Consider the following 12005-nt stretch of genomic DNA (forward strand, 5'->3'; position numbering starts at 1 on the left):
TGAATATGTTTTGCTTCTTCTTTTGCTTTTGAAATGTATTCAAATATAGAAAAATGTTTATATTAGTTAGTTCTCATGCTGCTATGAAGCACTCCCCGAGATTGGGTAATTTATAAAGGAAAGAAGTTTAATTGACTCACAGTTCTGCAGGGCTGGGGAGGCCTCAGGAAACTTACAATCATGGCAGAAGCAGAAACAAACACATCCTTCTTCAAATGGTGGCAGGAGAGAGAAATAAGTGCCCAGTGAAGGGGGCAGCCCCTTATAAAACCATCAGATCTTATGAGAACTAACTCACTGTCACAAAAATAGCATGAGGGTAACCACCTCGTTATTCAATACCTCCCATTGGGTCCCTCCCATGACACATAGGGATCATGGGAAATAGAATTCAAGATGAGATTTAGGTGGTGACGCCTAAATCAAAACATTGATAAACTATATCAATGTTTAATTTGGTTTTGACTATATTTTTAGAGAATATAATAAAGCTTCTACATATGAATAATTTTTTTTTTTTTTTTTGAGACGGAGTTTTCACTCTCGTCACTCAGGCTGGAGTGCAATAGTGCGATCTCGGCTCACCGCAACCCCCACCTCACTGGTTCAAGCAATTCTCCTACCTCAGCCTCCCAAGTAGCTGGAATTACAGGCATGTGCCTGGTTAATTTTGTATTTTTAATACAGACAGGGTTTCTCCATGTTGGTCAGGCTGGTCTCAAACTCCTGACCTCAGGTGATCTGCCCGCCTTGGCCTCCCAAAGTGCTGGGATTACAGGCATGAGCCACCACACCCGGCCGGAATGTTTTTAAAGTATTATGTTTTCATTTTGTTGTTGTTGTTGTTGACATCTCAATTTCCCCCAGCATTTAAATTAACCACAAATATTCTGAATTTAGTATATTCTGTCAAGGATCTTACCTTGATCTTCTCATTATTTTTTCTCATTCATAAGGTTTTTATTATCTAGAGAATAGCAAGATCTAGAGAGGCTTTCAGATAATTAAGAAACACATATTACCCACAGTTATTTCTTGGCTCTCATCACCATTTTGGCAATGATTGAGACATTTTCCATCTTGTTGGCATTCTCATCGACTACTATCTAATGTGAAACTCTAAGACATTTGCACCAGAGCCTTTTACTGGTATCCGAAAGACCTCATTTCAATGTGAAAACATAAATTTTATAGCTAGTTAAAATGAAATTATAAATTTAGGCTTTATTAAGGGCATTATTCTTTTTTTTTGTTTTTAAGCTTATTTATTATTTAAATGTGGTGATACCGCATATTAGGATTATGTTTAAAATATTAAAAAACATATTTCAAAGCAAACAATAAAAAGTGTACAAAAATATTAAAGGATGATGAACAAAAAACACACAGGGAAAAGGAATCACCCTTCTTACTTGTTATTAGGTATAATAATTAAAGCAGTAACAATAATGGTTTTCAATTGTCATATGCATATGTTGTTCTAGGCACCCTGCTAAGTACTCTACAAATATCATCTTATTTTATCTTCCTAACAACTTATGAAGTGTGTATTATTTTCTTGTTGAGAATATATGGAGGTCTTCATTTGAGAAATAAGACTACCAAAGGGAGAAATTAGTTTCAGCAGAATTATGTAACTTGACCTAGGACACAGAACTTTGTAATCAGCAGAGCCTACCCATGTATTCACACAAACTTCAGAATACATTGTTGAAAGAATGACCTAAGCAGAGAGGGGGGAAGATATGAAAAGATAAAGAAACTACATAAGTGGCATCCCTCCAATGTTGATTGATCTACCTTTATCAAAATTATCCACATCATGGTGTGTAGTACATCCGTGCGATGAACTGATTCTAGAGAAAAAAAAAAACAACAACAGAGAAAACACAAGGGGTCTCTGGAAGGGGGAAAAACCCATAACCTGCAACTACAAACTTAAGAATTTAAGTAAAAAGGTTTTAGAATACAAAAGCTTGAAAAGATTTTTTTTGGGGCATTAACTTTATAATGTGCTTTGCAGAAAATATTCAAAATCTAATCAAATTGAGCCTGTTGGGTAACTTGAATTTGATGTCATCATTCACACATCTTATAAGCACAGACACCTTGCATCATTAAATGTAGGATTTAGAACTAATTTAATCCTTATTGTTCCTTGATGTTCTTGTGGGTATATTAAATGTTCTCCATAAAGCTCTTGTTGTTACTCTGAGAATATTTTGGATGTTTCAACATGATTACACAAAGACTATTTCATGCAATTTGCAGAAAGCAATACGCTGCCTTTTCTAAAAAACATGTAAGGTGCCATTCCCTCCTTCATCTTTCAAACAAGGCTTGCAAGTTAAGTAGGGTGAGAAACATCATCTCCACTCTATGTATCATGAAGCTCAGCCTTAGAGAGATTCATCCATGGTGACCGATTTGAGATTCACTGCAGGGTTCCATGGTTCCGAAGTCCACACACTGAACTGTTACATATGCTGTCTCTGTTCACCATGTGGGATTTCTCAAACCCTAGGTCTCCACAAAGCCCTCACCAAGAATACGTTTGAGAAACCATGCTATATCTAATTGTTAGGTAAGTTATGTAGCAACTAATGCTCTGTAGTTCCACCACAGGGTGCTTTTATCAGGATACAAAAGTGTAATCATTGTCATCACTTTGCTGGAACAACTCTTTAAGGCTCCTATCTGGCAAATTTTAAAATAATGTAGCATTTCAACTACACTAGCTAAATACTTTTTTTCTGAGAAGGCAATCTTTTCATGCTAATTCTTAGGTACCCAAAACTGCAAAATCTGTTTTGGTTATTCAATATCTTCATACTAGCTAAATGGATTTCACAAAGCAAAGAATCATTATCAGTCAAGGTCCTAGCCAAAAACAGAGGCCCAAATTTGATCATTTGATTAGAGATTATTGAAGGGTCTATTTATAATATTGTGTAGTCTGTAGGAAAGAGACAAGGGACAAGGGACAGTGTAGAATCCCAGGGGCTAGTAACAGCGGGACTCAATACCAGTGCTCAACCTAAAAAGTGAGAAGTACAGGAGACCCCCAGAACTTCAAAGGAGAGAATTGTGTGGAAAGGCTGCTTTGGCAGGAAGGTAAACTTTCGTAAAGACACACAGCCGGATTTGGGAGGTCTCTCGAAGTCCCTTTCATGTCTTGCTGCATTGGCCAAACCCAGCTGGAAGCCAGAGGACAAGGCAGCTCACTGATGCCCCCTACAGTGGCCAGTCTGTTGGGACACAGAGCAGGGAGGAGAAGGGTAGAGCATGGGTCTGGAGGGGCAAACAGAAGACATCTAGCATAGAAATCTCCATGTTGAGTCAGAAAGAGTGTTGCGATTCAGAGGAATTATTTTTATTTGGAGTAAAGCATAACCTGGAGAGATGGTCCTGGAAGTAGAGACACAAACGAGAGGCCATTTGAGTTCTGGATAAATCAGAAACTGCTGAAATCTTCTTAATTGCTCACCATCCATTCTCTGTGATTTATCCACCTTCTCCACCTCTGTCCTTGGGACAATCTTTTTTTCTTTTTCCTTCCGCCTCAAATCACCAGTAAATTTAAGCACTCAGTATTTCATTTTCTCTCTCACTTCTTGCTCACTGTTAATTACATTTTGCCTCACATTTCCCACCCACTCTGCTTTTTGCCCATGCCACCCTAAAGAGAAATAAAATATAAAAGACAGAGGGCACTTGGGGATTGCTCTGGAATCAGAGGCTATCCCAGAAGTGTAAAGATCAGAAAGTTTTATAAGTAATATAGCATACAGTTCTGCCATATTTTATTTGATGGAGTTAGGGTTCTATTTATTAATAATAAAGTTCATCTTTGGGAAGCAATTATGTGATTTCTAAAATGTTGAAATATATGTGTGAATATCTTTAAAATAGTCTAAAAAACGATGCTTCACTTTTGCAAGCATTAGGAAGCATTTTAGAATTTATGAAAGTGATGACAATTCAAAAGAGAACATATGTGAAAAAATTACGCTAAGAAAAATTTTTAGGTAAAAGTATATTAGAACAAACAAAATGAAAACAGTATAACCTAATATAATCCCTGTTCTCGGTTCCAGGGAGTAGAGCTTTAAATTTCAACAAATGCCACATACTGTGCTTTCCCATCTTCTTGAATACGCAGACGCATGACCAGAAGCCAATTTCATTCCATTGACCCTCTGTCCACACAGGGGATCTCTCTTGCTTTCTCCCTGTCTCTGTTTTGTTTGTCTTTCCCTTTCTCTTTCTTGTTCTCTGTCAAGATGTACTTCTGACTTGTTTTCTCTTTCACTCATCTTTCTGGTTATTTAACAAATTGCAGTTCTATTACTGATTTATTGAGTAATCAGGATTGAGTTTAGGAACTCCCTCTTTATGGTTGCAATAGATGAAATATGGATATTTTAAAGTGAACTTGGGCCTAATTCTTTAATTCTTTTGGCAGGATGGGTTGACACCACTTCACTGTGCTGCACGAAGTGGGCATGACCAAGTGGTGGAACTTCTGTTGGAACGGGGTGCCCCCTTGCTGGCAAGGACTAAGGTGAGTCAGTATGAGTAAGATGGGGTCCTAAGAAATCTTTAAGTCACTTGATGTATTATCTCTATTCTTTTTTAAATTGAAGCATCAGGCAAGCATTTTCTAGTTCTTTAATAATTGTGTGCTAGGAATAGGAATATGTATCAAACCACTTAAAATTATTAAAATAAACAGATATATGAATTAAGATGTATTAAATGTGTGCCTTCAAGTTTTTGTCTATATTTTTACCTGTTATTCTTACTGCAGATGGAAATCTGAATACATCTGTATTTTAAATATAAATGAGAATATCTCTTAGATGCTGAGTCTAGATTTTTATGATTCTCTCAGATGACTATGAAACATATATAAAATTATCTTTTAAAGCAGAACAATTAGCAACACAAAATGAATCTTTTTGCTCATCCAATCTTTATCTCTTAGGCAATACTAATAAAAAGTAATTACTCAACAGTGGCATTGGTTGATTATGTTGAAGATTAGTAGAGGTGATTTGGAAAGTACAAGTTGCAATAGGCCACCTACAAAGAACTATTAAGCAAGCATATTTTCTTTATGACATACTACATCTAGCCCTTTTCCCTCTCGTTTTATCAATATGCTCAAATATGGGAGAAGCACTTTTCCATATACATGAGCACCACACTGTGAGTTGGTTTGCTGAAGATTTTTCATTATCAAATGTATTTTAAATGCTTTTATTATTGTATAGTTCTCTATTATCCAACCCTACATTGGGTTATGAGAAAATATTTTGAGACACGAATTGGAGATACTCATACAGAGCTGATTAATGTGATATGCAGCAACCTTGGATCCTTAAATACAACACAAAGTTAGACAAAGGGCAGTTGTTGTATTTTCTCCCTATTCCATTCCACCTCATACCACCGCCCCCCCGACAGAGTTGGTATCAACTAATGCTATTACTAGGGTAAGCTGAAGAAACTAAGGCAATTGACACAAACAAATATTTTTCAATTTATATATAATTGAAATCATTTGAAACAAAACTAGCCCATATGTTTAAGATATGTGTAGAATGAACTCAATTTGTAAAGGTGTGCCCACATGCCGTAAAAGAGTGGCTTCAAATCAGTAATATATGAAGAAGAGAAATAATTATCCGTGTTATTTTTATTCTCATACCTATACTGTGAATGTTGTATAGATCTGTCTTTAAAATGCAACAATTTGGGCTGGGTAATGCAGAGATAATTATGGAAAGTTTTGATAAAGAAACGTTGAAATTTAAATGGAAATAACAAAATTTCAGACCAATCATGTTACAACCAATACAAAAACCAATATGAAGTTGAAAATAGGCAGATATGCTTTACAAACCGTAAAATAATCTTATCTGCAGAGTTTGCTTGTAATTGTCATGTCACTAATGAAGATGGCAGGTTACCTAGATGGAATTTTTTTAATGTCCTTCCTGTAAAATCAAGTATCATTCAAATGTAAGGATCCTGCATAAAGTGTCTCTGAGTGTACAATTATGTTCATGTATTCATGCATCCAACTATTATATAATATTGAATAGATACAATTTGCCAGGCAAGTGTTCTAGTCACTAAGGCACCATCAAGATGAATAATACAAAATCTTTTTTTTTTTTTTTTTTTTTGAGATGGAGTCTCGCTCTGTCACCCAGGCTGGAGTGCAGTGGCACGATCTCGGCTCACTGCAAGCTCTGCCTCCTGGGTTCACGCCATTCTCCTGCCTCAGCCTCCCGAGTAGCTGGGACTACAGGCGCCCACCACCACGCCCAGCTAATTTTTTGTATTTTTAGGAGAGACGGGGTTTCACCGTGTTAGCCAGGATGGTCTTGATCTCCTGACCTTGTGATCTGCCCATCTCGGCCTCCCAAAGTGCTGGGATTACAAGCATGAGCCACCGCACCCGGCCATAATACACAATCTATAGCTGCAAGAAGCTCAGAAATTAGTCGGCATGATAGAAAAAAAAAGATAATTATAAAAAATAGAGATATGTATAGGGTAATAAACACAAGAGAAGATGAATTAATCAGGTTAGAGTGAGGGGATACCGCTCTCCTGGGAGTGGAATAGGTACCTAATGCTAGACTATTCTCCCTCCCCTTCTGTATTAGTCCGTTTCACGCTACTGATAAAGACATACTTGAGATGAGACTGGGCAATTTACAAAGAAGTTTAATGGATTCACAGTTCCACCTGAGGAGGAACTCACAGTCACGAGGCTGAGGAGGCTTCACAATCATGGCAGAAGGTGAAAGGCACGTCTCACATGGTGGCAGACAAGAGAAGAAAATGAAAACCCAGTGAAAGGGCTTTCCCCTTATAAAACCATCAGATCTTGTGAGACTTATTCACTACCACGAGAATAGTATGGGGGAATCCGCCCTCCTGATTCAGTTATCTCCCACTGGGTCCCTCTCGCAACACAAGGGAATTATGGGAGCTGCAATTCAAGATGAGATTTGGGTGGGGACACAGCCAAACCATATTACCTTCCATAAAAACTCCTAGGTTTAAATCACCCATTCTTTCTTCTGAAGCAACTGTCTAAGTGTCACCCCCTCATTCTTTGTCAATTCTAGCTCTCAGCAAACTGTGACTCCTCACCACAACCCCTTCTTATTCTTGCTGACTTTAATGATCTTGATTAGAGCAGTAGATAATTCTTCTAGTTGGCCTCTCAGTTAGGTAACTGTAAACCCTCTATCTATTTCTGTGTCTAACTTCACACTTGCCAGCCCCTCCTATGTTTCAGCTCACTCTCTTCAGAACCCCAATTCGGAAATTCTTTTATTCTGCTGGGTCCTTCAGTCATAGTTTCACTCTTCCTCATTCACATCATGCCCTTACCTCTGCCCAGCACAAATTTCATAGTCATTTATGCTACTCCCTTACATATTCATACTACCTACATTTCACTCAATTAAATTCAACTCACATTCATGCAATCAAATGTGGCTACAGGAAACACCCAGCCACACTAACTGTGCTCATTTTAGATTCATGATCACTAACCTCAAGTCAGCTGGTAATGCTGCCTGACAATCTCGCTCTATCTTCTAAGTCTATTCACTCTCGATCCCTGCTATCTGACCATTCTATATTTTCTTCAAACTTATGTAGACTTCTTTCCTTGTCTTCATTTCCCATAACACTGAGAGAATTCAAACAATTGTAAGATAATTTCCAGAGACTCCCACCTCCATATCTATCCATATCTATCCAGTGACATGACTTGGAGCCCATGTAGTCTACATTCTCTCCCGTTACTATCATCTGGTGTGATTGCTTGGTCCTGTCTTCTCAAAACACTTTCTTTATTTACTTTCTGGGACATTACATTCTTCTGACTTTCCTTCTGTTTTCCTAGCTGCCACTTCTCAGTCTCCTTTACTAGTTCCTCCTCATCTCTCAGGTCTCTGAATGTTAGAACCTCCAGAGCTCAGTCTTTGTATCTTTTCTCTATCGGCACTCACTTACTATGAAATCTCATGCAGTTCTATCTTTAAATAGTACCTGTATACTGGTGCCACAAGTGTACATCTCCAGAATTCCGTATGTAGATGTCAGCTCCCCATTGCCACTTGGATGTCTCCTGGGCATCTCAAATTTAGTAAGCTCAAAATTAAGCACTGGATATAACACCCACCCCTCAACCTAATCTTCCTGTTATCCTTCTTATCTCAACAAATGGCCATCTAATTTTTTTTAGTTTCTCAGGCCAAATACCCATGTCATGTTGGACTCTTCTTTTTCTCACTTTCCACATTCTGTCACCAAACACTGTCACCTCTTCCTTCAAAATGTGTCACTAAGTCAGCAGCTTGCCAACAATCTCATTACTACCACTCTGGTCCAGATCACCATCAACCCTACCTGGAGGACTGCAAGAGGCCCCTAATTGACTTCCCTTCTTTTGCATTCTGTCCATATGGTCTATTCTCAGCACAGCAGCAAGAGTAATCCTGTTGCCCTAAACCTTTCAACAGCACCCCATGTCTCTCTGAGTAAAAGTCAAACCTGCAAGGTCTCTCACCTCTTTGAATTCCTCCCCTTATCCATCCTCCTCAATCACTTGCCTTAAACCACATTCTTCTCCTTACTGATTATTGATATCGATCATGCCAGTTATAATCCCAACACAATATATTTGCACTTGCCTTTTCTCAGCCTCAGGTGTTTTTCCTCCAAGTCAACAAGACTAGCTCTCTTACTTCCTTCACGTCAAAACTCATCTTCTCAGTGAGGCCATTTCTGGACATCCTATCAAAATTGCACTCACGTACACAAACTCCCTAGGCCATTCGGTGTTTTTGTTTTCTCCTTTCCATTGATGGCCATCCAACATACTATATACTTTAATTCTTATTGTTTTTAAATTGTATGTCTGTCTTCCACACTAGAATGTAACCTCGATAGAGACGGGGGTTTCCTGTCTGTTGTGTTCCCTGCTGTATCCACAGTACTTGAACAGGGCTTGAGTAGGTGCTAAGTAAATATGTGTAAAATCAACAAAAGATTAGATGATGAATATTTTATTTTCCACATAAATAACCTTCAAATAGGTAAAACAGCATCAATGAATGTTAATTTTTCAAAGAAACATGCAACACTCCAGTCCAAACGTCGTCAAGCCTTGAATTTCTTCTACACTTTGCAATTATCTTCCCCTCAATGCATAAATACTTCTCATCAGCCTGTTGCTGTTTTCTAAACTTATTTAATGAACTTCTAAACATGAAAGTAATAATTATGAATGAAGATTATTTCAAAATATATGAATAATTTATAAGTCACATATACTCTACCACAATTAAGAATTAATGTATTTGTTTTTGTTGTCCCTCACTGTTGAAATCACCTTCCTTGTTGAGAATATTGGGCGGGGGGCCTTTTCTGGTAAAATATCCAGATACAATTTTTGCTTTGTTGATTGTAATGACTGCCAAACTGGATACTTGGCGAACAATCCTTTTTCTAGTGGCCATATTTGCATTGGTATTAATAAAAGACAATAGTCCCATCTCTTTAATAGGCAAATTGTTTTTTAAAATTTAGTTTTTTCCTAAGTTTACATATTGTTTCCTGAAAGTTTATTTACTTAGCTTTAAAAAAAATGAGAGTCTTACCGAGTCTGATGAACAGTGCATTACCCTGCTTTCTTGTGTTCCTGCTGTTGACCTTACTCTAGAATTAAGGCTAAAGCTGTTTTGGTCCATATTAATGAAGGCAAATTTAGATTATCCTCAACTGTAAAAGTTGTGAGGTCATTGGCACATGGCCCACATTTGCCTCACACTCTTCTAGCCCTTACCTACCTGTTTTCTCCAAGTCCAATTCAAGTAGTCTCCTAATACTATAGGTAAAAGGAATTGTAAAATTTCAGAGGAACATGGATCTAAAAGATGGTCAAAGTTTCCATACCTCCCTGACCTGCCCACTTGCTTCTCATTCACCCACTTCCCTCTGTATTTATAAGAAATGCAGGCAGAGAGATTAAGTGAATGCAGACTGCTATGCATGGAGTTGGATACAAATAACTGAAGCATTAGCTATTATTTATGTTTCTGTATTTAATATTGCCCTAATAACTGTAAAATCAGGCTAAATTGCCACACATACCATGCATGACAGACATACTAATTTTCATTTTTGTCTATGGTAGCATAATTATGAAATTAAATTATCTCTTAGTGTTCATCTCTACGAAATATAGTCTGCTGTATATTCTGATGTCAAATGGAAATTATTTTTTCCCCTGCCACTAACTGTGTTAGAGATCAAGAATCAACTTTGCTGTATTTTGGAACCTGAAAATAATGAAAAAAAAAAATGGACATTATTTTGTTTTCTTTTAATGTGCAGAATGGGCTGTCTCCACTACACATGGCTGCCCAGGGAGACCACGTGGAATGTGTGAAGCACCTGTTACAGCACAAGGCACCTGTTGATGATGTCACCCTAGACTACCTGACAGCCCTCCACGTTGCTGCGCACTGTGGCCACTACCGTGTAACCAAACTCCTTTTAGACAAGAGAGCCAATCCGAACGCCAGAGCCCTGGTAAACTTGGCCCAGTCCACATTAACTGAATACAGATTGAGACAAACAAACCCACATTCATTGACCAACATGCATACACCAGCAATGCAAGGTTACAGATATGTAGTTAATCCTGCTAAATTTGTCATCCTTCACAATCAGCCTGTGTACTTCATACATTCATAGTTTGTTAGCAAATGCTGGTGAGCAAAGATGTATTTAAGAGAACACCAATGTAACATTTCTGAAACTAGTGAGTTGCAAACAGATAGATATGAAACCTTTGGAGTGATAAGCAGTTTTAAATGGAAAATAGAAGTTGAAAAATAGGAAATTACAAAATAAATTCTAGATACCTCTAGATAAAGTTAGAACACGAGTATGAAAAGTTGAATTTATTAATCTGTTTTTGGAAAAAAAATTAATGGTGAATATATTTGACTATGTAAGGGGGTATAAAATGTAAGTCTATGCAGATTTCAATTGAAAATTTTCATTGTTGACTTGATTACTCAACCATAGGCTAATAGAAAAGTTATGCCTAGTGTGTTACGGCTTCAGGGAGCATTTTATATACACCATTTCAGGAACTGCTCAAGAGAAAACTGCAAGAGGCTGTCCCTAGAGCAGCTTTGTGTCTCCCCAGTTCTGATATTGAATAAATCTTCCTTGCTTCACTTATTTTCTAACAATAATCATTGGAAGTATTAGACATGTACTAATTTATGCCTCTTGTGTCCTAATTCTCAAACTAAAAGTAAATCCTTTTTTTCTATGTGTTTACATGGTTTGTGTCTGTTAAAATTGGTCTTCAAACAATCAGTATTTAAGCTGAGAGACCATCATTAGAATCATCAAATATTAAATATGATTTTTACGAGAATTTTTCCATTGGAATCAATTTATTGATAATTATGTGGGAAGTGAATATATTTTCCAGATTATATGTAATTATGTGAAAACATTCATTTTGTCTAGGGAGTCAAAAACATTAATTTTTAATTGGATAGTGGTCAATAAGCTTATAAAATATCACAGCCTGTTAATTGCAAATATTTTAAGTGCTGCATGTGCGTGTGGCTATTTATATCTGGCATGTTGTATAGCTCATAAACAGGGGAAATGACCTAACCAATTAATTATGTTTATCACTCTATTATGAAAAATAAGAAGTCATCAGCTTAAGTAAGACCATATGCTTTCCTGAGAACTGCTAGTGTGTAAAAACGTTGACTGATGATTGGTCCATGTTGGGACATGCGAAATTGTTAGCTGGCAGAATAGACATAACAAAGGAACATTGTTGAAATAAAAAAAATATATAATACACGATGAGTAAGCACCGGGCCATTTAACACATTTTACTTAATTTGCCCCAATTCCTGGGCATTAGCCTA

The 12005-nt window shown here is 37.2% G+C and overlaps 1 protein-coding gene across 50 annotated transcripts in view; it reads left to right on the forward strand.

Moving 5' to 3' along the window:
* The window catches only part of ANK2 (ankyrin 2), a 685755-nt gene that overhangs the window by 548153 nt on the left and 125597 nt on the right, over window positions 1-12005 (forward strand). For all 50 annotated transcript variants that reach the window (XM_055111732.2, XM_055111740.2, XM_063603575.1 and 47 more), the window contains 2 exons: window positions 4466-4564; window positions 10432-10629. In XM_055111732.2, the coding sequence (XP_054967707.2) occupies window positions 4466-4564; window positions 10432-10629 (297 nt within the window). The remainder of the gene's footprint in view (window positions 1-4465; window positions 4565-10431; window positions 10630-12005) is intronic.

The sequence above is a fragment of the Pan paniscus genome, chromosome 3, assembly GCF_029289425.2.
Source record: "Pan paniscus chromosome 3, NHGRI_mPanPan1-v2.0_pri, whole genome shotgun sequence".
NCBI classification, from domain to species: Eukaryota; Metazoa; Chordata; class Mammalia; order Primates; family Hominidae; genus Pan; species Pan paniscus.